The sequence below is a fragment of the Cervus elaphus genome, chromosome 19, assembly GCF_910594005.1.
Source record: "Cervus elaphus chromosome 19, mCerEla1.1, whole genome shotgun sequence".
Classification (NCBI taxonomy): domain Eukaryota; kingdom Metazoa; phylum Chordata; class Mammalia; order Artiodactyla; family Cervidae; genus Cervus; species Cervus elaphus.
The window spans coordinates 61,457,197-61,484,938 of NC_057833.1; the positions used below are offsets into that span (position 1 = coordinate 61,457,197).

The 27,742-nt window shown below is 41.7% G+C and overlaps 2 protein-coding genes across 2 annotated transcripts in view; one reads left to right on the forward strand and one right to left on the reverse strand.

The window, feature by feature from the left end:
* Positions 1-387: 387 nt before the first annotated feature.
* PP2D1 (protein phosphatase 2C like domain containing 1) lies at positions 388-27,313 on the forward strand. The gene is made up of 3 exons (XM_043874540.1): positions 388-486; positions 2,851-3,923; positions 25,282-27,313. The coding sequence occupies exons 1-3, from the start codon at positions 464-466 to the stop codon at positions 26,082-26,084; spliced, it is 1,899 nt and encodes a 632-aa protein (XP_043730475.1). The 5' UTR covers positions 388-463; the 3' UTR covers positions 26,085-27,313.
* RAB5A (RAB5A, member RAS oncogene family) overlaps positions 26,264-27,742 on the reverse strand; it is a 31,625-nt gene continuing 30,146 nt past the window's right edge. Inside the window, exon 6 of the mRNA XM_043874541.1 lies at positions 26,264-27,646. Within this exon, the coding sequence (XP_043730476.1) occupies positions 27,531-27,646 (116 nt within the window). The 3' untranslated portion in view covers positions 26,264-27,530. The remainder of the gene's footprint in view (positions 27,647-27,742) is intronic.

Consider the following 27,742-nt stretch of genomic DNA (forward strand, 5'->3'; position numbering starts at 1 on the left):
GACAGGCTCTCCAGGACAGGGAAGAAGGCATGTCCTTGAGAGATGGCCCAAGATACCTTTCCCTGAGTGGGAACACAACTTAATTGACAGTCAATTAGTTGACATGAATTGATAGGCACTCCTTTCATTTTTTGAATCTGATCATGCAGGCATAAAGCAGTATATTCAATGAATGATCCTTCTTTCAGAAATTTCAAAGACAATTTGTTACTTAGCACAATTTGTGCCCTTATTGCTTCATAGTCCTTCAGAATCAGAGTCAGTTCTGACTGAGGTTCCAGATGATGTAGCAAACCTTCCACATGGGGAGGTCCATGACCAAGTCAGGGGACCCTCCCCCGGCCATCAACACCGTCCCCATCAGCCCACTCCTACCGCCACCATCGCCAGGCAGGTTGGAGGGACAGGGGCCGGGGGACACTGGTGAAGAGAGGGCAAAGGAAGGTGGCAATCCCAAAGGAGCATGGAGGCAAACAGTGCTTTCAGGTAATTTTTTTTTTTTCATTTGTATCAGATAACAAATGTAGTTTGTAAACAATTATATTTGCAGTTTTCTTTTTCTTCCACTTTCTCAGTCAAATGAAACCGTGATTTCTTGGTAGACTATGTTCATGGAGGGGTGATATATTCATCTGACTACCTTATACTAAAAGTGCTTCTGTCTCTCTACCTTTTGTTGTTGTTGTTTTTTGGGCCATGCCACACAGCATGTGGGATCTTCTCTGACCAGTGACTGAACTGGTGCCCCGCAATGGAAGCTCAGGGTCTGAACCACTGGACCGCCCAGAAGTCCCTCTTTGTCTACTCTTATTCTTTTCCCTAACAGTGTCTTTATTTATTTTTAGCTTACCGTTGGCTGCACTGGGTCTCATTTCTGCCTGCGGGCTTTCCCAGCTGCGGGAGTGGGAGCTCCTCTCCACCGAGGTGGCTTCTCTCACCGCGGAGCGCGGGCTCCAGGCCCTCAGTGGCTGTGCCTCTCGGGCTCAGCTGCCCAGTGGCAGGGGTTCTTCCCTGGCTGGGGATCAAACCTGTGTCCGCTGCCTCAGCGGCAGACTCTTAAGTACGGGACCTCTGGGGACGTCCTTCCTCTTGTCCTGCCCTGTTTCTCACGCTAGTAGTTCTCTGTCTGATGGCATCAGTTTCCGTGTTTCCTTTAGTTATTGTCTGTTTTCGTATGAGGCTATAAGCTTAATCACAGGCAATGCCTTTGTTCACCTCTCTGTCTGAAGCAAATAAAACAGTCCCTGGCAAATGGCAGACCCCCCCTAATGTTTGTTGAACGAATGAACGGACATGTTACTTTCCCAGAGTGGCTCTATGTGAGAGAGAGTTGTATTATGGCTATCCTCTATAGACGGAAAAATAAAGTGATGATATAACTTGATTTTTATTTGAAGACTCTAGGTCTAACTACAGAATAAGTGTGCTTTAAATATGGTCCAAACAGTTCAACAAGCCTCAGAAAAACTGCATCCTTTACATGGATGTTATGCAATAATAGCAGTTAAAAGATATTTGATATACATTTTGGTCAGAAGAGCTGAAAAGTTTTGCCATTTTCCCATACATCTGTGCTTGCCTGTCCAGCTCCCTGGCTGGGTCCTCTTCCCCCTCCTGCCTGCTAACTGGTAGCCCCGTGTGTTTGCCTTGGAGCTCTTGCTGCTTTTTCTCAACTGAGTGTTTCTCGAGTCAGCTCAGCTGTCACAGGGCCCCTTTCCTGCGCAGATGAAGGGCTGGGCCCTTGGTTGGGCCTCATCACGGGGCTCTGCCTGGCTCCATTGGACCTGTCTGGTTCTTTGTATGAGCGTGCGGATGAGGCCACAGACTCCTTGCCTTGTTGCTTCAAGGCCAAGGCACCGACTTGATTCCTAAGCGGCACTGTGGCTGCACGGCAGCTGGCCTGTGGTAGATATTGAAGAAGTGAATGTGTGCTGACTAAGTACTGGAGTGATGAGTGAGACCGATAGAATTGGAGGATGTGCTTTAAAATACTCCAGTAAAGAAATGAGTAAAATGAAATAATATGTGGTTGAGGACATAGAGGAAATGAGAGTGAAAAAATGTTAATAGTGGTTGAAGCTGGTGATGGGGGCTCACTACATATTTCCATTCTTTTGTGTTGTTTGAATTTTCCATTAAAAAAGAGAAACAAGAATTGGCTGGTGAGGCAAAGCCAGGAAAGTTTGCTAATAGGCTAATAGACCAACGAGCATTATGAAGTGGAAATTGGTGAATGAAATGTTCCTGTAGGGATGAATGGCTACATCCAACAGAGCTGTGTATGGCAGGGATTTAAATACATGCAGGGAAAGCAGCACATTAAATGCACCCGCATCAGATACATCTCCCATTCATTTCCTTGAGAATGCTTTAATTAGGACAAAAGTGCTTTTAAAAATTATTATATCTCTTTATACTATATATTATTATATAATTATTTTATAATAATATAATGTGTGATATCATTATAATAAACAATAAATTATTAATTATTATATAATAAATTACTTTATTATTAGGAAAAATTTAAGTACAAAAATAATTATGCTCATACTTGAAATCACATTGCTAAGGCTCAAGCATATACCTTCACTTGCCCAGATACAGTATAATGCTGATTTCTCTATTTGTTCTTAGAGGTCTATCTGGCTTCCTAGAGATTTTGCCTAATTTCACTGAGGCCTACACAGATCAGTGACCAATTTTTTGGGTTGGTACTCTGTATTTTGGAGGAGGAATCACAGAAAGAGCAATCAGAATATTTTAGAGCAATATTAAATCTCGAGGAGTCAAAGCAAACTGCAAATTGCCTCATTTCTGGCATGTAAATATCTTTCATCCTGTTCGTAGAGTGTTTTGGAAATCAAGGCAATTGTACACGAGAGAACCAACAGCTGATTCAGAGTATGAAGTCCCACTGACATGGAAAAGAAAGCACTTTAAAAGGAAGAAGAAGAGACCATCAAAAGAAGTCTCTGAAAAACACTCTCCAGTGCAGGACTGTGATGAGATGATCACGTTCCCCTGCTCCATTTGCAAGCGTGAGGTTGGCCTGCCTGGAGTTTTCCTCCACAAAAAGCGGCACGTGGCTCTGAACACGCTGGGCCTGCAGTGGACTGGGGAGAGGAGACCAGGGCTCTCGGCGATCATGGACCAGAGACAGTCCGTCATTACTAAGCTGCTGTCATCTTTTGCGTTCAATGAGAAAACCTTGCAGAGCATTAATAATGCTTTTGAGCTACTGTGGAAGAGACAGGTACCAGCATACTATAGGATTATGGAGAACATTTGCGAGAGTTCCATACACCCTCAAAAAATCAGTCACCTATTAATTAAAGGAGCAGCTATTTGCAATGACAGGAATGCCACATGGAGAGTTGACATGAACGATAAATTCATTGTTGTGAATAATTTTGGCAGTAAACCCAATGTGTGTTTTTTTGGTTTGTTTGATGGACATCACGGAGCCTCAGCGGCCGACTTGACCTCAACAGAACTCCCAGTTTTACTTCTCCATCAACTTTCCAGACTTGATCCTTCCTACCAAATGACTCCTGAAGAGCAAAAAGTAATCAATTCTTTTAACACAGTGTTTAGAGAAGACTATAGAGCTATAGAAGACTCCTTCTCCTCCAAAAAGAAAAGGACAAAAGGAATGAAAAGCGTGTATGAGAACATACACAAAGCCTTTGCCAAAGCGTTTTGGAGAATGGACAGGCTTTTACGTCTTGGAAGGAGGGAAGTGTCCAGGGTCCGATGGAGTGGCTGTTCTGCAGTCACTTGCGTGCTGGAAAGCAATGCTGAGAGTCCCGAAGCCAGGAAGTCTTGGGGAAGAATCAGTGACCTTGGTGCTTTGGCAGATAGGCATCTTTGCTCAGGAATGCCAAAAATCACCACTGGAGTGCTACACGTTGCAAATGCTGGTATGTATGTTGAATGGTGGCAGATTACATCTTAATATGTTTTATTCCTGGCAGCAAAACATCTCATGCTTCCAGAATTATCTACTGATCTATTCTTTAGTGACTTATTCATGCCTAGATATTACATTGACCAGTTTAAGAAATGATCAACAACCACAGTTTAGATTCAGATTGCAGACACAAAATGAATTGTAATTATTTCTCAAAGAGGCACGTATATGAAACAATGTGATTCAAATATGAAGTTTTCTAAATGGGGTAGTCACACAGCAGTTGATAAAGGCAAAGCGAATCTATTACACTGGCTTAGGTCTGGATGGAACCAAAACATTTCCCACACTTCCCTCTTTTAGGAGAAAGGAAAGTTCTTTGAGTGTTGTTAATATAGCTGCTCAAAGTGGTCAGTTATTCCGGTAACTAACACGTTTGCAAGAGGTCATTCTTGTGCTCACTGGCCAAGCCGCGTCAGTTTCACCTTAGAGGAACCAGTCGTTCATGACTGTGTTACCGGTGTGGGTTTTTTCTGTTTTCATCTTTTTTACTGCGCCACTTGGCATATGGGGATCTCAGTTGCCCAACCAGGGACCGAACCTGTGTCTCCTGCATTGGAAGGGGGAGTCCTAACCACTGGAACACCAGGCCAGTCCCTAGGCATATATATGCTTCTTCAAAAACGTGGCTGGAGTGTTTTATTTCAAGAAGCAGTTCTTTTTAAATTTTATTTTAATTTGTACTCATCTATGCACTTATTTGTGGCTGTGCTGGGTCCTCCTTGCTGTGTGTGGGCTTTCTCTGGTTGCAGAGAGCAGGGGCTGCCATCCCCCGGGGTGCGAGGGTGTGTCACGGTGTCAGTTTCCCTTGTTGCGGTGATCGGGCCTAATTGCCTCACAGCATGTGGAATCCTCCCAGACCAGGGATTGAACCTGTGTCCCTGCATTGGCAGGCGGATTCCCAACCGCCAGGGAAGTCCAAGAAGCAATTCTTTTCACCTGCATTCTAAAGTTCTAGCTAAGGAACTTGCCAAAATGGAAAGCCCGGAGGTCAAAAGTCTCAGCCAAGTTAACCTGAGCTCCTTGAGATGCTTAACCAGGGTTCCACCACCCTTTCCTGGGTAGAATTATTACAAATGACAATGTCCACCTATTAAATATAGAGTGATTTCTCACACAGTCTTCCAAGAATTCTCATATCTAAGGGTATCTAGGTACCGCTTTTAAAAAGTACATATTTTTATTTGTACATATTTGTACTTTGTAACATTCTGTCAGTTTAAGAGGTACATGTTAATTTGATACAATTTTATACTGTAACATGACTGCCATAGTAGCAATAATTACCACTTCTATCACATTACATAATTATAATTTCTTTTCAGTGGCTGGAAGTTCTAGTCTCTTCGCAAGTTTGATGATTAAAATATATATGCTCTCTCGTCCCGATACTGTGCATTCCATCTCTAGGACTGATTTACTGATCATTGTAAGTCTGAATCCTTAAACAACATCTGTTCTATCTCTTTCTCAACCCCTGCCACCATTTCTAAGTGGTGTTGACTCGATTTTCCAGATGAGAGAATGGAAACTCGAGAGGTGAAATTATCTGTTTAAGGTGTCAGAGGTAATAGGAACTGGAGATGGAAATCAAGCTGCCTCTGAAGGGGATTGTTCTCGAGTCTGAAGAGTCTGGGCCTCAGGGAGGAGGACTTTGACTCCAGAGCAGGGCTTGGTAGACCCACGGAGACCATTACAATGTCAGGGTCCCTGGAAGCGGGCCTGTTTCTGATTAGCTCTGGCTGTGAGCCCAAAATGCAGACTCCAAACTAAGCAAAACCAAGGAGGCAAATGTAATGCCAGCTTCCTCAGGGTCTTTGCCATTTCTCAGGTTATACCCTGAGGTTCCAAAGTGCTTCAGAGAAGGCCTCCTTCATGGGTGGAGGATTTTAAGGTTTCAGACTAACCTGGGAACTGACCCATATCTTTGGACTTGAGACCTCTGTTAGAATGTATCATTTGATATCAGGGTTCTTGGAAAATGAAAAGTAAATTTATGAGATATTCAGTAAGGAGATACTATCATCAAATGTTCAGTTTACTCTGATTGATTCTTTCTTTCTTTCTTTTTTTTTTTTTTTGATTCATTATTTCTAAGCTCATTTCACTGCTGTTCGGCAGGTTCTAATCTCCAGGTCAAACATTTGTTGGAGCTAACTTACAGGAATTGTGTTAAATAATTGTGTTAAAATGTGTTAATTGTGTTAAAATGGTTTCACTTGGGCATCTTTCATTTTAATAGAAACAAATAAGTAGAGGAAAAAAATTCAACTTGTGAAAGGGAGGTCATGATTTATAGTATAAAAGTGCTCCTAAAAGAAAGTAATTTAAGTGAGTTACAAAAAAATTAATTTGGACACAAACTTATCAGGAGCATATTTTGTATTTTATAAAATAAGACCTATAAAACTAGCAAGGAGATTCATTTTTCTTTGAAATTTATCAAATACCAGTATCACCATAACTCTGAAATTAAAACAAAAAACAAACAAAAAAAACCCCAAACCCACCTCACTTTATAATGAAGCGCAAATGTGGTGATAAAGCCATTGAATAAATGTTGAATTTGTGCATGTGGGAAAAGATTCTTCAAAACAGACATTCTTGGTTGTTTGTTCTTGGCACTTCTCATTTACATTGCATTTTATCATTTCTCTTGGCACTCAATTATTTTACTTCAGTTAATCCTCATAGGATTAGAATACTAATAAACTTATTGATATGGAAACATACACTTTTTTCATAATATCAAGTAAACCACAAACTTTATGTTTTTACTTAACCACACTAGTCCTTATAAACATAAGGGATTTTCATTTGATCTCTTAAATCCTTTTCCCCAGTGCTTTCATCTTTAATAGCTCCTCTGACACACAGCTCACAAAGCACTAAGTCGCCCAGGTGAAGTGTGAGTCTCCGTGGTCTTTAGTACAGTCGCTGGGATGGTCCTTTCTCCCCGGCCCTGGGCTTTCAGTTTATGTGTCTTTGAATCAAGTGTCTTCTTAGCTATAGTTGGATATTGCTTCTCTTCGTTCCCTGTGGCTGCTATTACAAATTTATCATAAACTTGGTGGCTTAAACTACAGAAATTTCTTCTCTCACGGTTCAAAACCTCCTGCTTCAGCATAACTGGCTCAGCATCTTCACGGCAGTGCCCCCTCCGGAGGGGGTGGGAAGGATCTGTTTCCTGTTTCTAGCTTCTGTCTGGCTGCCAGTATTCCCTGGGTTGTGGCTGGTCAGTCAAGTGTGCCTCCACAGGCCAAACCTCCAGCCTGTGATGGCATTTAGAGCCCACCCAGACAATCCCGTGTAAGCATCTCACGGTCAAAGTCACATCTTCAAAGTCCTTGCCGTTTAAAGTAACACTTTCAGGCTCCAAAAGTTAGGGTCTGATACCTCTGGGGACTTTATTCAGCCTCCCACTGTGTGTGTTTGTTGTTCCATTTTGCCATTCTTTCCCTTTTGATTCAAGTTAGGAATTCATTTACATTTAATGTAATTAATTATAGGGTAGGATATATGTTAGATATTTTGCTGTTAGCTTTCTATCTCTTTTTTCTATCATTACTGCTTTCTTTTGTATTAGATATTGTCTAGTTTTCTATTTTGACTCCTGTGTTTCTCTTCCTATATATTAAAAAAATTTAGTGGCTATCCTGAAGATTATAATAAAATCTTAAAAACAATTTGGCTTGGATTCATGCCAATTTAACTTCAAAAAGATGTATACAACATCTTTGCTCCAGTACAGCTCTATTTCCTCCACCCTTCTTTGTACTTTATAGAATTACATCTTTACAGAGTACAAGCCTAAAAAAGTTTTATAATTTTTGTCTCATGCAGGACAGAAGAAGAGTGTTAAAAAGTAGTTTTTACTGTTTTATATTTACCTATATACAGTTGTGCCTTGAATGACATGAATTTGAACTGTGTGGGTTTACTTATATGCAGAATTTTTTCGATAGTAAATGCCTATTACACAATCCATGGTTGGCAGAATCTGTGAATGTGCAGATATGGGGGCGGGGCTGGCTGTTGGACTTGAATATCCACAGATTTTGGTGGATCTTGAGTACCCACAGGTACTTTTCGTGCCTGGACTTGAATACCCACAGATATCTTCAGGGAGTCCCAGAACCAATGCTCCCCGATACTCAAAGACAACAGTAGTGACTTTTCTTTTCTGTCGGTGGGTTCAACTTACAGTCTGGTGTTTTCATTTTAATCTGAAAGACTCCCTTCTTATTTCTTGTATGGCAGATCTGCTAGTGATGAATTCTCTTGTCTTTGTTTACTTGGGAACATGTTAATTTCTTCACCGTTAAAAGGACAGTTTGCCTTTTGACTATGTCATGCCATTGCCATCTAGCCTCTGTGGTTTCTGATGAGACATGATTGTTGATCTTATTGAATTTCCCTTGGCTGTAGGTAATGAGTCACTTTTCTCATGCTGTTTTCAATATTCTTTTTTCCTTTGTTTTTAGACAGTTTGATTATGACGTGATTAAGTACTGACCTCTAATTTATACTATTTCGGGTTTTTTGAGCTTCTTGGATCTTTTGATTGAAATTTGGGACATTTCTGGCCATCATTTCTTTGAACATTCTTTCCCCGCTCTTTTCGTTCACCGTGTGCATGTTGGTGTACCTGGTGGTAACTCGCAGGCCTCTGAGACTGTTTGCATTACTTCATTCTATTTCTTCTCTTCTTCAGACTGGATGATTTCAATTTATCAATCAAATTTGCTGATACTTCCGCCAGTTCAAATATGATTCTGAGTTCATTTTAGTGAATTTTCCACTTAAGACAGTGTCGTTTTCGACACTGCTCCAGAATTTGGTTTGCTTGTTAAAATTGCCAGCTCTTTACTGAGAGTTTCTAACTCGGGGGATCAGCATTCTCATGCTTCCAGTTTCAGCCTTATTTCCCTTTAAACATTTTATAACTTCTAAAACATTTGTTTTTTTGGGACAGTAATTCTAATGCCTGGAATTCCTCAGGGACAGTTTCTGCTGATTTCTTTCTCTCCTGCATATGGTTGTTTCATTGCCTGTTTCACTGTTCTTTTTTGTTGTTGTTGAAAAGTGGACATTTACAATAATACAGATGTCCTTCCTCTCCAGGGCTTGTTGTTGCTGCTGCTTTGTGACTTTTAAGAACTAATTTTCTAGAGTCTATAAGCTGTGTCATGTGTAGACACAAAGTCTCTGCTTGGTTGGTTATCTTGGAGTTCAGCTAAGAACTAGATGAAGATTTCCTTAAACACCTAGTACTAATACATATGTCTTCCAGTCTTTCTGAAGCTTGTCTTGTAAACAATAGCAGGCAGTTTACAATGCTGCCTAAACTTTTACTTGCTATTTGGGTCTGTCCTGAAGACCACCCACAGGTGAGTCATCCGGGCCTCTTCGCATCCCGGCAGGGACACAGTCTGCCACGTGTGCACCCTTTTCTGTTTCCCCAGGAATATATTTGAGCTTTTCAAAGCCCTCTACAGTGTCTCGTTATTCAGCTCGTTATTATTTCTTACACATTTCATTGGATGCTGGGATCAATCTCTTGTCATCACTGCTTCAGGCAGCTGTGCTCTGAAACAGTTGCAGCTGACTGTTCTCAGCATGCACACTGCTCAGTCACTCAGTTGTGTCCGACTCTTTGTGGCCCCAAGGACTGTCACGCACCAGGCTCCTCTGTCCATGGGATTCTCCAGGCAAGAATACCGGGGTGGGTTGCCATTTCCTCCTCCAGGGGTGCTTCCCAACCCAGGGATCGAACTTGCATCTCTTATATCTCCTGCATTGGCAGACAGATTTTTTACCACTAACATCATTTGGGAAGCCTGGCAAACACACTGAGGGCCAGTTATTTGCAGAGTAAGCTCTGAGTCTGATCAAATGATGACAAGATTTGAGAATGCAGCTTTCTTCAGGTAACTGCAATATAGTCCGAATAGTGACGTTTCTCTGAGGGTAGATTTTTAGGGAGGTCCAAAGCCATTCTTTCCCCTGCAGAGGCTTCTAGACTGGACTGTTGATTTTCATTATAAAACTTTTGGTTTTCAAGGCTACTGCAGAGCTGAAGAGAAAAGGTTTGGAGTAGGTCAAGTTATAAGGCCATAAACACTTCTATTTTTATTAATACCTACTTCAAGCTGTCTCTCTTCAATAATGCTCAGATTTTTGCAAACCTTTGGTCAACTTCCAGCATTCTAGGAAAATTGACTTTGCCAGCTTTTCACAGTGCTCCCCTTCCTTTTACTGAGGAGCAGATTTTCAGAGATCCTTACTCTGCAATGGGCTTCCCAGTTGGCACAGTGGTAAAGAATCCACTTGCCATTGGAGGAAATGCAGGAGATCAGGTTTGATCCCTGGGTTGGGAAGATCCGCTGGAGTAGGAAATGACAACCTACTCCAGTACTCTTGCCTGGAAAACCTCATGGACAGAGGAGCCTGGTGGGTTTTAGTCCTTGGGTTTGCAGAGTTGGGCGTGACCGAGCACACATTGACTCACATTACTCTGCAAGAATCTAACCTTTTCTTCTGGGATGTTGAATCTGCTGTTAATCATATCCAGTGCATCTTTCATTTATTTATTTCTGGCTGTGCTGAGTCTTCGCTGCCGCACAGGCTTCTCACGTGGCGGCGTCTCTCGTGGCCCATGGGTTCTTGGCACGCAGGTTTCAGTAGCTGCACTTGCAGGCTCTAGAGCACAAGCCCCAACGTTCTGGCACGTGACTTTAGTTGCTCCATGGCCTGTGGGATCTTCTGGGACCAGGGATTAAATTCATGTCTCCTGAATTGGCAGGCAGATTCTTTACCATTGAGCCACCAGGGAAACCCACATTTCATATTTTGTATTTTATATCTTCAGAAGTTTGATTTTTAAAATTATCTTCCATGCCTATGGGCTTCCCTGGTGGCTCAGACGGTAGAGTCTGCCTGCAACACAGGAGACCTGAGTTCGATCCCTGGGTTGGGAATATCCCCTGGAGAAGGGGATGGCTGCCCACCCCAGTATTCTTTTTTTTTTTTTCCACACTAGCATGTCACTTTTATTTTTATTTTTTATTTATTTATTTATTTTATTTTTTATTTTTTTTATTAGTTGGAGGCTAATTACTTCACATTTCACTGGGTTTTGTCATACATTGACATGAATCAGCCATAGATTTACACGTATTCCCCATCCCGATCCCCCCTCCCACCTCCCTTTCCACCCGATTCCTCTGGGTCTTCCCAGTGCACCAGGCCCGAGCACTTGTCTCATGCATCCCACCTGGGCTGGTGATCTGTTTCACCATAGATAGTATACATGCTGTTCTTTTGAAACATCCCACCCTCACCTTCTCCCACAGACTTCAAAAGTCTGTTCTCTACTTCTGTGTCTCTTTTTCTGTTTTGCATATAGGGTTATCGTTACCATCTTTCTAGATTCCATATATATGTGTTAGTATGTTGTAATGTTCTTTATCTTTCTGGCTTACTTCACTCTGTATAATGGGCTCCAGTTTCATCCATCTCATTAGGACTGATTCAAATGAATTCTTTTTAACGGCTGAGTAATATTCCACGGTGTATATGTACCACAGCTTCCTTATCCATTCATCTGCTGATGGGCATCTAGGTTGCTTCCATGTCCTGGCTATTATAAACAGTGCTGCGATGAACATTGGGGTGCACGTGTCTCTTTCAGATCTGGTTTCCTCGGTGTGTATGCCCAGAAGTGGTATTGCTGGGTCATATGGCAGTTCTATTTCCAGTTTTTTAAGAAATCTCCACACTGTTTTCCATAGTGGCTGTACTAGTTTGCATTCCCACCAACAGTGTAAGAGGATTCCCTTTTCTCCACACCCTCTCCAGCATTTATTGCTTGTAGAGTTTTGGATAGCAGCCATCCTGACTGGTGTGTAATGGTACCTCACTGTGGTTTTGATTTGCATTTCTCTGATAATGAGTGATGTTGAGCATCTTTTCATGTGTTTGTTAGCCATCTGTAAGTCTTCTTTGGAGAAATGTCTGTTTAGTTCTTTGGCCCATTTTTGGATTGGGTCATTTATTTTTCTGGAATTGAGCTGCAGGAGTTGCTTGTATATTTTTGAGGTTAATCCTTTGTCTGTTTCTTCATTTGCTATTATTTTCTCCCAATCTGAGGGCTGTCTTTTCACCTTGCTTATAGTTTCCTTTGTTGAGCAAAAGCTTTTAAGTTTCATTAGGTCCCATTTGTTTAGTTTTGCTTTTATTTCCAATATTCTGGGAGGTGGGTCATAGAGGATCTTGCTGTGGTTTATGTCGGAGAGTGTTTTGCCTATGTTCTCCTCTAGGAGTTTTATAGTTTCTGGTCTTACATTTAGATCTTTAATCCATTTTGAGTTTATTTTTGTGTATGGTGTTAGAAAGTGTTCTTGTTTCATTCTTTTACAAGTGGTTGACCAGTTTTCCCAGCACCACTTGTTAAAGAGGTTGTCTTTTGTCCATTGTATATCCTTGCCTCCTTTGTCAAAGATGAGGTGTCCATAGGTTCGTGGATTTATCTCTGGCCTTTCTATTCTGTTCCATTGATCTATATTTCTGTCTTTGTGCCAGTACCATACTGTCTTGATGACTGTGGCTTTGTAGTAGAGTCTGATGTCAGGCAGGTTGATTCCTCCAGTTCCATTCTTCTTTCTCAAGATTACTTTGGCTATTCGAGGTTTTTTTGTATTTCCATACAAATTGTGAAATTATTTGTTCCAGTTCTGTGAAAAATACCGTTGGTAGCTTGATAGGGATTGCATTGAATCTATAGATTGCTTTGTGTAGAATACCCATTTTGACAATATTGATTCTTCCAATCCATGAACACGGTATGTTTCTCCATCTGTTTGTGTCCTCTTTGATTTCTTTCATCAGTGTTTTATAGTTTTCTATGTATAGGTCTTTTGTTTCTTTAGGTAGATATACTCCTAAGTATTTTATTCTTTTTGTTGCAATGGTGAATGGTATTGTTTCCTTAATTTCTCTTTCTGTTTTTTCATTGTTAGTATATAGGAATGCAAGGGATTTCTGCATGTTAATTTTATATCCTGCAACTTTACTATATTCATTGATTAGCTCTAGTAATTTTCTGGAAGAGTCTTTAGGGTTTTCTATGTAGAGGATCATGTCATCTGCAAACAGTGAGAGTTTCACTTCTTCTTTTCCTATCTGGATTCCTTTTACTTCTTTTTCTGCTCTGATTGCTGTGGCCAAAACTTCCAACACTATGTTGAATAGTAGTGGTGAGAGTGGGCACCCTTGTCTTGTTCCTGATTTCAGGGGAAATGCTTTCAATTTTTCACCATTGAGGGTGATGCTTGCTGTGGGTTTGTCATATATAGCTTTTATTATGTTGAGGTATGTTCCTTCTATTCCTGCTTTCTGGAGAGTTTTAATCATAAATGAGTGTTGAATTTTGTCAAAGGCTTTCTCTGCATCTATTGAGATAATCATATGGTTTTTATCTTTCAATTTGTTAATGTGGTGTATTACATTGATTGATTTGCAGATATTAAAGAATCCTTGCATTCCTGGGATAAAGCCCACTTGGTCATGGTGTACGATTTTTTTAATATGTTGTTGGATTCTGTTTGCTAGAATTTTGTTAAGGATTTTTGCATCTATGTTCATCAGTGATATTGGCCTGTAGTTTTCTTTTTTTGTGGCATCCTTGTCTGGTTTTGGAATTAGGGTGATGGTGGCCTCATAGAATGAGTTTGGAAGCTTACCTTTATCTGCAATTTTCTCGAAGAGTTTGAGTAAGATAGGTGTTAGCTCTTCACTAAATTTTTGGTAGAATTCAGCTGTGAAGCCATCTGGTCATGGGCTTTTGTTTGCTGGAAGATTTCTGATTACAGTTTCGATTTCCTTGCTTGTGATGGCTCTGTTAAGATCTTCTATTTCTTCCTGGTTCAGTTTTGGAAAGTTATACTTTTCTAAGAATTTGTCCATTTCATCCAAGTTGTCCATTTTATTGGCATAGAGCTTCTGGTAGTAGTCTCTTATGATCCTTTGTATTTCAATGTTGTCTATTGTGATCTCTCCATTTTCATTTCTAATTTTGTTAATTTGGTTCTTCTCTCTTTGTTTCTTAATGAGTCTTGCTAATGGTTTATCAATTTTGTTTATTTTTTAAAAAAACCAGCTTTTAGCTTTGTTGATTTTTGCTATGGTCTCTTTAGTTTCTTTTGCATTTATTTCTGCCCTGATTTTTAAGATTTCTTTCCTTCTGCTAACCCTGGGGTTCTTCATTTCTTCCTTCTCTAATTGCTTTAGGTGTAGAGTTAGGTTATTTATTTGGCTTTTTTCTTGTTTCTTGATGTAAGCCTGTAATGCTATGAACCTTCCCCTTAGCACTGCTTTTACAGTGTCCCATAGGTTTTGGGTTGTTGTGTTTTCATTTTCATTCATTTCTATACATATTTTGATTTCTTTTTTGATTTCTTCTATGAAATGTTGGTTATTCAGAAGCGTGTTATTTAGCCTCCATATGTTTGAATTTTTAACAATTTTTTTCCTGTAATTGAGATCTAATCTTACTGCACTGTGGTCAGAAAAGATGACTGGAATGATTTCAATTTTTTTGAATTTTCCAAGACCAGATTTATGGCCCAGGATGTGATCTCTTCTGGAGAAGGTTCCGTGTGCACTTGAGAAAAAGGTGAAGTTGATTGTTTTGGGGTGAAATGTCCTATAGATATCAATTAGGTCTAGCTGGTCCATTGTGTCATTTAAGGTTTGTGTTTCCTTGTTAATTTTCTGTTTAGTTGATCTATCCATAGTTGTGAGTGGGGTATTAAAGTCTCCCACTATTATTGTGTTACTATTAATTTCCTCTTTCATACTCGTTAGTGTTTGCCATACATATTGTGGTGCTCCTATGTTGGGTGCATATATATTTATAATTGTTATATCTTCTTCTTGGATTGATCCTTTGATCATTATGTAGTGTCCTTCTTTGTCTCTTTTCACAGCCTTTATTTGAAAGTCTATTTTATCTGATATGAGTATTGTGACTCCTGCTTTCTTTTGGTCTCCGTTTGCGTGAAATATTTTTTTCCAGCCCTTCACTTTTAGTCTGTATGTGTCTCTTGTTTTGAGGTGGGTCTCTTGTAGACAGCATATATAGGGGTCTTGTTTTTGTATCCATTCAGCCAGTCTTTGTCTTTTGGTTGGGGCATTCAACCCATTTACATTTAAGGTAGTTATTGATAGGTGTGGTCCCGTTGCCATTTACTTTATTGTTTTGGGTTCATGTTTATACAACCTTTCTGTGTTTCCTGTCTAGAGAAGATCCTTTAGCATTTGTTGAAGAGCTGGTTTGGTGGTGTTGAATTCTCTCAGCTTTTGCTTGTCTGTAAAGCTTTTGAATTCTCCTTCATATCTGAATGAGATCCTTGCTGGATACAGTAATCTAGGTTGTAGGTTATTCTCTTTCATTACTTTCAGTACATCCTGCCATTCCCTTCTGGCCTGGAGGGTTTCTATTGATAGATCAGCTGTTATCCTTACGGGAATCCCTTTGTGTGTTATTTGTTGTTTCTCCCTTGCTGCTTTTAATATTTGTTCTTTGTGTTTGATCTTTGTTAATTTGATTAATATGTGTCTTGGGGTGTTTTGCCTTGGGTTTATCCTGTTTGGGACTCTCTGGGTTTCTTGGACTTGGGTGGCTATTTCCTTCCCAATTTCAGAGAAGTTTTCAGCTATTATCTCCTCGAGTATTTTCTCATGGCCTTTCTTTTTGTCTTCTTCTTCTGGGACTCCTATGATTCGAATGTTGGGGCGTTTCACATTGTCCCAGAGGTCCCTGAGGTTATCCTCATTTCTTTTGATCCTTTTTTCTTTTTTCCTCTCTGCTTCATTTATTTCCACCATTTTATCTTCTACCTCACTTATCCTATCTTCTGCCTCCGTTATTCTACTCTTGGTTCCCTCCAAAGTGTTTTTGATCTCATTCATTGCATTATTCATTTTTAATTGACTCTTTTTTATTTCTTCTAGGTCTTTATTAAACATTTCTTGCATCTTTTCAATCTTTGTCTCCAGGCTATTTATCTGTAACTCCATTTTGTTTTCAAGATTTTGGATCATTTTTATTATCATTATTCTAAATTCTTTTTCAGGTAGATTCCCTATCTCTTCCTCTTTTGTTTGACTTGGTGGGCATTTTTCATGTTCCTTTACCTGTTGGGTATTTCTCTGCCTTTTCATCTTGTTTAGGTTGCTGTGTCTGGAGTGGGTTTTCTGTATTCCGGAGGTCTGTGGTTCCTTTTTATTGTGGAGGATTTACCCAGTAGGTGGGGTTAGACGATTGGCTTGTCAAGGTTTCCTGGTTAGGGAAGCTTGCGTCAGTGGTCTGGTGCGTGGAACTTGATTTCTTCTCTTTGGAGAGCAATGGAGTGCCCAGTAATGAGTTTTGAGATGGGTCTATGTGTTAGGTGTGACCTTGGGCAGCCTGTATGTTGACGTTCAGGGCTATGTTCCTGCATTGCTGGAGAATTTGCGTGGTATGTCTTGCTCTAAACTTATTGGCTCTTGGGTGGTGGTTGGTTTTAGTGTAGGTATGGAGGCTTTTGGACGGTCACTTTTAATTACTTAAAGTTCCATGTAGTCAGGAGTTTTCTGGTGTTCTCAGGTTTTGGGCTTAAGTCTCCTGCCTCTGGATTTCAGTTTTATTCTTCCTGTTGTCTCAGGACTTCTCCAACTATACAGCACTGATAATAAAACTTCTAGGTTAATGGTGAAAAGATTCTCCCCCGTTAGGGACACCCAGAGAGGTTCACAGAGTTACATGAAGAAGAAGAGAGGGAGGAGGGAGATAGAGATGAGCAGGAGGAGAAAAAGGGGGACTCAAGAGGAGAGAGACAGATCTACGCAGTTGTCTGTTCCCAGAGTGTTCTCCGTAGCCCAGACACCTACAAAGATTCACAGAATTGGATTGGGAAGAGAAGGGGAAAGGAGGAAATAGAGGTGTTTGGAGGTAGAAAACAGAGAGTCAAGATTGGGAGAGAATAATCAACACACTCCTGAATAAAAATGGGAACTGAATTTCAGTTTAAAAATAGGGCTTCTCTTCTTTTTTTTTGTAAGGTTATAGTGTATTGAAAATGAAAATTAAGGAGTGGTAGAGGAGTACTATAGGACTTTAAAAGAAATAAGAGAAAAAGAAAAATAGAAAATGGAAGAGAAAAAGGAAAGAAAAAAAAGAAGAAAAAAGAAAAAAAAATTTTTTTCCGTAATTAAAAAAATCATAAAAATCTGTGAAAATGAAAGTTAAGGAGTAATGGGGGAGTAATAGGGAATTTTAAAGGAAAATAAAACAAAAAATAAAAAAGAAAAAAAAAATTTTTTTTTTCTTACTTAAAAAAAAAAAAGTAAAAATATATCTAGGAGTTTCTCTGGAGCTGTTGCGGTAAGTGTGGGTTCGGCTCAGTTTCAGCTAGCTCCTCGTTCCAGCTTACACTTCTCGATATCTATAGTCCTCTTCCGGAGTAGTCGGTGTTTTCTACAGGGATTTTAATCTGTTGCACCGGTCCCTTCTGAAGCGGTTCCCTTTGTTTATTTGGCTTCTGTTTGCCGGTCTCTTCAGAGCCTCATTTCTGCCCTGACACAGGCGGGCGGAGGTGGACTCTTATTCAGGTAGCTAGTTCCGTCGCTCTGCGGGGAGGGGCTGGCGCTGCAGGGAGGGGCTGGCGCTGCAGGGAGGGGCTGGCGCTGCGGGGAGGGGCTGGTGCTGTGGGGAGGGTCTGGCGCTGCAGGGAGGGGCTGGCACTGCAGGGAGGGGCTGACGCTGCTTTCTCCGTCTGCGCTGCTCAGGCTCCCGGCCGCTCCATATGGAGCGCGCCGGGCGCTGCGCGCGGTTCCAGCCCTCGGGTGTTCCACAAAAGCGCGGAGCAAAAAGCTGCGCCTGCTCTCTGCGCCTTCCCCGTCAGAGCGGTCCAGGCAGCCAGGGGCTTGATGGGTGCACTCTCCCCAGGTGTGGCGCGCCCACTGCCTTCTGCGGACCCAGACTCAGTTTCCGCTGGCGCCAGTCGGGTGCGTGCGCCTTCTGCCCTCCGCGTCCCCAGCCCCAGTCCCCGCCCGCGCCGTTCGGGTGCCTGCGCCCTGTGTCTCGCGGCGACCTTCCCCTCCCCCCTGCCTCCTGCCTCCGGCGGGGCTGGGCCGGTCCACAGCCTGCGAGCTCTTCTCTGGACTTTCTCAGTCCCTTTGTTCTGCGAATGGCCGGCAGTGTGTTCGGGCCGGCAGTGTGTTCGGGCCGGTTAATTTTCTCTCTCTCTTTTGGTCTCCCACAGTTCAAGTTGGCAACTCACAGAAGCTCCCTCCGATTGTCCTCAGGGCACTCAGGCCCGGACCCTACCCCAAGCAATGCCGCCTAAGACTCCCTTCCCGGAACGGATCTCTGTCCTTAGCTCTTTTGTCTCACTTTTTATCTTTTATATTTTGTCCTACCTCCTTTCGAAGACAATGGGCTGCTTTTCTGGGCGTCTGATGACCTCAGATAGCGATCAGAAGTTGTTTTGTGAAGTTTGCTCTGCGTTCAGTTATTCTTTTGATGAATTTGTAGGAGAGAAAGTGGTCTCTCCGTCCTACTCCTCCGCCATCCTCTTGCTGTGATTTATGTCAGAGAGTGTTTTGCCTATGTTCTCCTCTAGGAGTTTTATAGTTTCTTGTCTTACATTTAGATCTTTAATCCATTTTGAGTTTATTTTTGTGTATGGTGTTAGAAAGTGTTCTTGTTTCATTCTTTTACAAGTGGTTGACCAGTTTTCCCAGCACCACTTGTTAAAGAGGTTGTCTTTTGTCCATTGTATATCCTTGCCTCCTTTGTCAAAGATGAGGTGTCCATAGGTTCGTGGATTTATCTCTGGCCTTTCTATTCTGTTCCATTGATCTATATTTCTGTCTTTGTGCCAGTACCATACTGTCTTGATGACTGTGGCTTTGTAGTAGAGTCTGAAGTCAGGCAGGTTGATTCCTCCAGTTCCATTCTTCTTTCTCAAGATTACTTTGGCTATTCGAGGTTTTTTTGTATTTCCATACAAATTGTGAAATTATTTGTTCCAGTTCTGTGAAAAATACCGTTGGTAGCTTGATAGGGATTGCATTGAATCTATAGATTGCTTTGTGTAGAATACCCATTTTGACAATATTGATTCTTCCAATCCATGAACACGGTATGTTTCTCCATCTGTTTGTGTCCTCTTTGATTTCTTTCATCAGTGTTTTATAGTTTTCTATGTATAGGTCTTTTGTTTCTTTAGGTAGATATACTCCTAAGTATTTTATTCTTTTTGTTGCAATGGTGAATGGTATTGTTTCCTTAATTTCTCTTTCTGTTTTTTCATTGTTAGTATATAGGAATGCAAGGGATTTCTGCATGTTAATTTTATATCCTGCAACTTTACTATATTCATTGATTAGCTCTAGTAATTTTCTGGAAGAGTCTTTAGGGTTTTCTATGTAGAGGATCATGTCATCTGCAAACAGTGAGAGTTTCACTTCTTCTTTTCCTATCTGGATTCCTTTTACTTCTTTTTCTGCTCTGATTGCTGTGGCCAAAACTTCCAACACTATGTTGAATAGTAGTGGTGAGAGTGGGCACCCTTGTCTTGTTCCTGATTTCAGGGGAAATGCTTTCAATTTTTCACCATTGAGGGTGATGCTTGCTGTGGGTTTGTCATATATAGCTTTTATTATGTTGAGACATGTTCCTTCTATTCCTGCTTTCTGGAGAGTTTTAATCATAAATGGCACTCCAGTATTCTTGCCTGGAAATTCCCATGGATGTAGGAGCCTGGACCCAGTTCATAGGGTCACAAAGAGTCTGACATGACTGAGCGCCTTCACTTTTACTTTCTTTCACTTTCCATGCCTATATTTAACTTCCTAAACAAATGCACTCCACTTAAACAACTTTGAGAGTTCTTCCTACTAATTCCAGTATCTGTGTCAGCTCTGCATTGGTTTCAATGGATTTTTTGCTTTATTATGTGTAGTATTTCCTGACTTATTTGCACGCTTTGTGTTCTAGTTTTTCAGGGCTACCATAACAAATTATTTTGAACTTGGAAGCTTAACACAACAAAAATCCCTTCTCTCACAGTTCTGGAGACTAGATGCTCCCGATCTAAGTGTTTCCAAGGCCATGCTCCCCTGAATTCTTCAGGGAAGAATTCTTCCTTGCCTCTTTCAGCTTCCAGTGGATCCAGGCACTTCTCGGCCTGTAGTTGCAAAAGTGAAAGTGAGTCGCTCAGTTGTGTCTGACTCTTGCAGCCCCATGGACTGTAGCCCGCCTGGCTCCTCTGTCCATGGGATTCTCCAGGCAAGAATACTGGAGTGGGTTGCCATTCCCTTCTCCAGGATCTTCCCGACTCAGGGGTCAAACCTGGGTCTCCTGCATTGCAGGCAGATGCTTTACCATCTGAGCCAGTAGGGAAGCCCCATAGTTGACAAAAACCCTCCCAGTATCTTCCTGGTTTTTTTTTTCGGGGGGGGGGGGCAGGCACTTGGCATGTGGGGTGGGATCTTGGTTCCCCCACCAGGGAATGAGCCTGTGCGCCCCACATCTGAAAGCACAGCCTTAACCACTAGACTCCCAGGGAGATCCCTCTGTCTTCACCGTGTGTCTCTTCTATGATGATACTTTTTGGGTTTAGGATCAACTTGGATAATCCATCTCAAAACCCTAACTTACACTTGTAAAGATTTGTTTCCAAATAAAATCATATTCACAGGTCTTATAAGGGGGGTAGTATATGGGTTTTTTTTTTCTTAACTTCCTGAGCTGTGTTCTAGGGTGGAGTTAGAAACATTTGATCCTTTCAGATTTTACAATTTGTCCAATAAACTCAGAGTAGCGTCTGATTCGGGTTGAGGCAAGCCGGTCCTCAGGACACTACTCACTGACCCACCGCTGAGTTTTTCTAGTCTGACTGGTGTGAGTCCTCAGCCATGCTCTGCTGATCGGTCTGATAGCTCTTTGCCAGTGCTGGGGTCGGGGGATTCCTCACACACATGGATCGGGACCTCACTGAACCCCCGGGGAGGCTTCTCGATCACGACCTTGCTGAACACCTGGGGACACGTCTCTGCAGACCCCTGGCGGTTTCTGAGCACCCTTCCCTCTGGTTCTTTCCCCGGTGAAGTCTCGCTATCTTGGTCTCCCTGGGCTCTCAGTTCTGTCTCCTCAACACAGATCAGAGGGTAAGGCCAGTCCCTGTTACTATATCTTGGCTGGAAGCAGAGGAATTCCCCATGTTAATACTTGGGAGGATTTAACTGAGGCCTGCGTCATCCCGACTACACTCTGACCACCACCTGATCCCTGCCTGTTAACACTATCAATCTGACTTAAAACTATCAATTTGAGATTTTCTGGACTACAGATACACAAAGGTTGTGTTTCCAAATGCTTTGTGGTTCCCTTTCTTTCATCCACTGTTTAGCATCGATTTTGAAGTAGTTCATTTTTCTGGCGGTCTGGGAGGGTGAATGAGGGGCATATATTTCTGTTCAGTGTTTCAGTGAGGGCACGGTCATCTGTGGTCCTAGCTTTGTTGGGGAGAACCACTAGCCTCCCCAAGCTAAACAAGTCCTAGGCTTCGTTTCCTGTTCCATAATCCTGTGAAAAGTCCAAGGTCACGCATTTAGCTCAATAAACGCTCTCAGCTAAAGGCTGACTTGTGCTCTTGGCATACTCTGGGGTTCAGCCGTTACAGATTCTGTTCCTTCGTGACATTAAAGTGTTTTAGCGTATCTGCTATTCCAGTGTCTTTATGTCTGGATGATACATTCTTGTTCATCATTCCTTTTAACGAGGCCTCAGAAACGACTGCTTCCTGTGTCTGGTGCTCTGTCCCGGGAGCCCGCTGTGGTGCCGAGCCCACGCGGGCCGCACCCGCCGCTCCCCTCTGCTCGCAGCTCCTTCGCCAGCAGCCTCCTGTGTCCGAGGTGTCCCTCCACTCCCAGGTCCTCTCCTTTCTCATTTCACGACTGACGCTGTGTTTGCAGGTATTTTCATTTGTTGTGATTCTGTCTAGAAATGATTGTCCTTAAAGACGGTTTAGTTTCTTTTAAAATGATTTCCAGCCCCATCTTTTCCCCTAAAACACAATTCAACTCCAGAGTCATCTTAAGCAGAAAAAAAACCCTGTAAACATTCACCTTTTGTAGACATTTCCTTCCCCACCTTCCTTTTAAGGGGTGGGTTGGTGGTGGACTCATACATACACAACAAATATTGGGCAGGCAGTTGAGGATGACTGTTAAGTCCTCCTTAGACTCCAGCCGGAAAATGGTGCAGATGAGGTTCATGCTTACACATCTTACAAAAACAAAGGAATCTTTTTGAACGTACGGTGAGAACTGTCTACTTAATAGTTAAATGTTACTCAGAGAAATAAAGTGCCTTAATGAAAGACACACCGACAAAATTGGGACTGATGTCCCACGTCAGGTTCTGGTCCCAAGTCCTGCTTCTGAACCAAGCCTTTATGCCGGGGCCTCAGGCATACAAGGGATGCTTCCTTTTCTTACCACCACAGAACATTTCTCGTCCTCTTTCCTCCAGTCCTTTCCTAAAACTTTCCTGTTATTTTTAACACTGAACTTAGTGGCCTTATCTGAAGGAAAAAGAAAATTGACCTTGCCCATTCAGGCCTAGAATTCCCTGTATGGGATTCCAGAGGTCACTCTGAAGTTCCAGGGAGACTTCCTCTTCACAAACTGGAGACAGCCCAGCAACTGCAGGAGATAGCTACCTCACCACCCTTTGTGTAACGAACATGCATGCTGTTAGGGCTCCCGTGTCCTCTCAGAGCAGCTCTTCAGTTCCCTTTTGACACACATCCCTGCACACGTGGCCCTTCTGGTCCCCTGCTCCGTTTTGTCTGAAGAGCACCATCTCTCCAGCTGCTGAAAGCTGCTAAGTTCGTGTCTAGGGACGTGAACTCTCCGCATTGCTGGTTCACCGCGCCTTGAGTGAGGGTCATCGCAGTTCACCACGTTCCTCTTTTCCTCCAGGCTTCACAGGGGCCCTCCCTGAAAGGCGATCGTGCTCTCAAACTGCCAAACCTTGCTCTTCTCTTTTGCCTCAATTCTCCCAAGACACGTGGACATTGAGGGTTATTTTAAAATCTCCCTTCAATTTCCTATTTTCCTTGAAGCTTTTTGTTCATTCCACTCTAGCTCTCAGCGGTGTAGTTGATAGCTTATAGGAACTCCGTTTGCAGCTGACAGCTTAGCAGCCCGAGGTTCAGGAGATGCAACCACCCACTTTTCATCCTGTGTGCCAGGAATACTCTTCCAGGGCCTGAGTAGTCTTCCTTATCATCCCGTATTTCCTGAGTTACACATGAACAGTTGAGAAACACCGGGTACCCCTCCTTCCTTCATGCAAATTCACACAGGTAAGGATGTGAGCTATTCAGAAGGCAGCATGTATCAGGATGAATAAACTGTCAAAGTAATGACTCACTCATGCAAATCAACGGCAGGACAAAACCTGAAGCTATTCCTTAGTGTCCTCAATTTCTGGAAATTTATTTGTGCTGACCTCAAGGGATGTTCACAAAAATAAAATCAACCAAAATGGCATTTCCTACTCTGTAGCACAACAATAAAAAAAAAAAAAAGGCAAACAGTAGTATGTATCTTTACCAAGCTCTCTGCACAGGCAACTAAAATCAAAATACCAGTTTAGTCCCTTCCACTGTAACTAGATAATTGTATTAAGTTCTTTTCAAACCACAGAGGAGACAGTGCTTTTTGCTGGGTGAGCTCTGGCATGCCACATGCAAATAGGACATCCAGGAAGTCAGTGGATTTCCCTATTGTGAGCCCCGTTTTCAGAGCTCCGGTCGCACTATTTATGTGCAGGCACACACAAAGACATTTTCTGATTTAAAAGAGGAAGTGAACCACGTGTTCTGCTAACAGAACAATTCAGTTTACTCTGTTGGCACAATCATAATTTACAACTAGCAAAAGCCAAGAATTACTTTACTGATTTATCTTCTGCAGAGTGTAAACAGAGTGACCAGCAGAAAAGTTAATAGAAATCGTTAATAACCAAACCACAAATAAATGAGGTCATGCAGTTTTGAAGACTATCATTTACACAGTTATCAAGTTTCCAAAATTGTCCACATAATCATCTTTTGGTCCCATCCAGTAGCTATTATTATTATGATACTATTATTAATCTAATGCCCAGAAGATATTAGCAGTTTCCATTATGTAAATAAGCCAACAGGCTCCCTCTCTGCCTGAGCTAATGCTTTACCAACTCAGGTTCTGTCCGGATTAGGGGTGTGAAACTCACCCTCTGACACCTGCGTCCCTCTACCTAAAGTATGAGGGGATTCGGAACTAAGGGCTGCAACAACAAAATTCTGATTCCAGGTACAGTACCATGCTTGAAATCAGAATATTCTAATGTAAATTTTGCCTATGATTCCAGGAATATTAATTCTCATAGGTATTATAAACATACAATTATGTTCCTAAAAACTTTAGGAAGATCAGTTTTTCCTAACAAATGAAAAAAACAATTCTTTTTTTGTATACCAAAGAAAAGTTTGGTAATATAACCATCCTTCAGACTGTTTCAAAGGATGACATTTAAATTTTCTTAGGATTTCAATAAAGCACACCTCACAGGTTTGTCTGAACCATGAACAAACTCTAAGACCTCAGTTTCAATCAAAGGGTTTAATGTTGGCTAAATATTATCCACTTCAGACACTAATGCCACGTTATTTTCTCTTCCCAGGGCTGGCTGACTGAATTTAACATACATAACAAACCCAGTAAGATGGATACTAACAGTGGCATTATAATTTTTTAATCATCCACACCTATAATATATTCAGGTTTTAATTTTAACCAGTTAAAAAATTATCAAACTCCACTCCTAGAAAAAAATCAGCTTGCGTTTTTAATTGAAAAGGCATCTATCAAAACATTAAAAAAATACCTGCTCTATGGAATTATACATTAGAAAAAAGTTTAATTCTTGACTCTATAATACTCAGAAGCTGCTTCATAAAAAGATTATTTTTCATTATCAATACTAAATATATTTTAAACACTAAGTTGCTAGGAGGAATAAATGAGCCTTCCAGTTTGAAATCTGAATTACTATAAATCTAATCATGAGTATTACATATATTAAAAAAATTTTTAAATGGCCTGCTTTCTGTCTATGCTCTGGAACAAATTAATGAAGTTAACAGCATGCTTTGATACAACTGGTTATAAATCTCTAGGACCAATTTTTTAAAATAATCTTCTAGGTAACGTGCAAGCAGTCTTATGCAGAAATGGGAAAGGCTTCCGCTTAACCAAAGAGCACACCACCCGGAACGCAGACGAGAGGCGGCGGGTGCTCGGGCAGGGAGCGGCCATCAGCGCCAACGCGCCGCACGGCCTCCTCCAGGGGAAAAGGACCACCACACGAGGACTTGGCTTCCATGGGGATCTCAAGCTGAAAAAATTCATCATTCCAGCACCTCAGACGATCTCTGTGCCCATAGATGACTTGTGTCAGTTCCTCATCCTGGGCACTGATGGGCTCTGGGACGTTCTGGACACAAAAGAGGTCACCGCGCTCACCATGTCAGCTTTCCAAGCGCACAGAGAGACGCGGGGTCCTGCCGCGGGCAACAAACCGTCACCACCCAGAGGGTCTCCGCTTTGCCCCAACAGTGAACAAACCACATCAAAATCGGAGCCTAACATCCACACAGTGTTTCAGTGCAAGTCTGCAGAATGCGTGTCAACTGTCAATTCAAAAGAAAACCTGTCAGTTTCAAAACATTCTATTTGTGACCCTGAAAGTTCAGGACTGTTTCCACCGAAAATGACCACTCGTGATCCCTGCAGTGAGGAAGGAACCGACGGACGGACCAGTGTGGAAAGAGAGCCAAGAGACTCAAGAGAAGAACAGAGAGGACTAGGCTCTCAGCACTTCTATGACGGCGCCGCCGCGTACATCAGCCACGAGCTCGTCAAGGCTGCTCTGGCAGCCGGCTCCAGAGACAACGTCACCGTCATGGTGATGCTTCTCAGCGGGACTGAGCATCAGCTGCTGACATAAAAGCTCTGGTTATCCAGAGAAGAGAAACACGGAGACAATTCGGCAATGAACCAGGTACCACAACATCACATCAATACCACATAATTGTTACGAATGCAGTAAAGAAAATATAAAAGCAGATTTCAGGTTACACAATGCCATTTATATATGTTCATGTGAAAAAAGAGAAGAACCAGTACTTGCTTTTTAATACCACTTTATTCCAACCTGAGCACCTCAATATAAAACTAAACACTGGTGAACTGTTTTCCTTACTAATTTTGAGTTACTGTAAATGTACAAGTTCTGCTAGCAGTTCAACACTTAAATAGATTAAATCATCTCTGACACATGGTAGATTTCATATAATGAAAATGCCTAAAATAGTTAGTGCAATATACTGATCAAAATTAAATGAACTTTGGAAAACAAGGCTGCAAGATTGTTACTAACATATCCAATACTCATGTTACAAATTACTGGTACTTTTTTATTATGGTTCTAGCCAGGTAGGAACAATTGAAGCCCCTTCCTTTCAAAGGGGGAGAAAAGGAAAAAATTAGCTGTTTTAGTAACTGTACATTTTGTATACTTTTAAGCAACTCTTAAATATTACAGAAAAGTAATAAACATATATGGAGACTACAATGCAGTACCCTATTTACAGTACAGCTGAAGATCAAATTTAAAATAATCAAGTTTGAATGTACATAATTGTTAGTGCATTGACTATACTTATGTCCAAAGGGCACAAAGGCCCCTCCCTACACCCAAACAAAACCTGTGTAATGGCCAGCAGTGATTACACGTAAATCACAGACACCTGGTTTGCTTCATTTTTGCTGAAGAACTCACATGTTTGAGGGGAACACTATCCTTTAAGATGCATTTTACCCCATTTTATAAAACAACAGGATCAGCTATAATTTAGATGCCACTAAGGTTCATCTTTTCCCACTGAAGATGTGGGACTGTTTCCTTGTGGCGAATTTGTTAAAATGTGGAATGTATACTTTAAATAAGGACACGAAGAGAAATTACAGGTTGCCTGGATATGGCAGCTAAGCATAAATATCTTTAGAACCTCCTTCCAAAGCAAGAAGTTTTTTCTGAAAAGCCCAAATGAGTAAGTTCCAAATTTTTTTCACAGAACTGGCTGGTTCACTGTGGGTTCAGAGTCATTTGTCTACATCCCTGGAGAAGAGAAATGAGTCCCGCTAACCTTCCAAGGAAACAAGTGTGCGCACAGCTCTCACTTCCCCTCCCACCGCTGAAACACTAGTCAGAGGGCCACATGCAAGTCATTAAAAATTAAGTTCAAAACACTTAAAATAATTCTGTATTAGAAACTTGACTATTGTTAAGTCTCTTCTTTTTGGAAGTCATACTGGGCTGGTTAAATGCTCCAATTCCACGGTTGCTGACAATCAGGAGGCAGAAAGCCGCCCCCGGAGTCTCCGTGGAGGGCTAGTTACTGCAGCACTGACTCCTGGTGGGCTGTGTGGGCTCAGTCAGGTCTACTCCTCTTCCTCTGGTAGAGTTTGCTCCTGGATTCTGTGGTTCATTCTTTGGCAACTTTTTAGCTGAGGGATAAATTATCAAAACAAACACAATCAGAATAGCTGCATTTAACTGTTTATATAGATGCACTTCACAATTCCAGAAAAGGTTATACTTTA

Coding starts and splice junctions, on each gene's coding strand:
- PP2D1 (XM_043874540.1), top strand. CDS start 464: ATGGAGGCAAACAGTGCTTTCAG. Junction 487..2,850: donor GAGGCAAACAGTGCTTTCAG/GTAATTTTTTTT, acceptor TCCTGTTCGTAG/AGTGTTTTGGAAATCAAGGC. Junction 3,924..25,281: donor GCTACACGTTGCAAATGCTG/GTATGTATGTTG, acceptor ATAATCTTCTAG/GTAACGTGCAAGCAGTCTTA.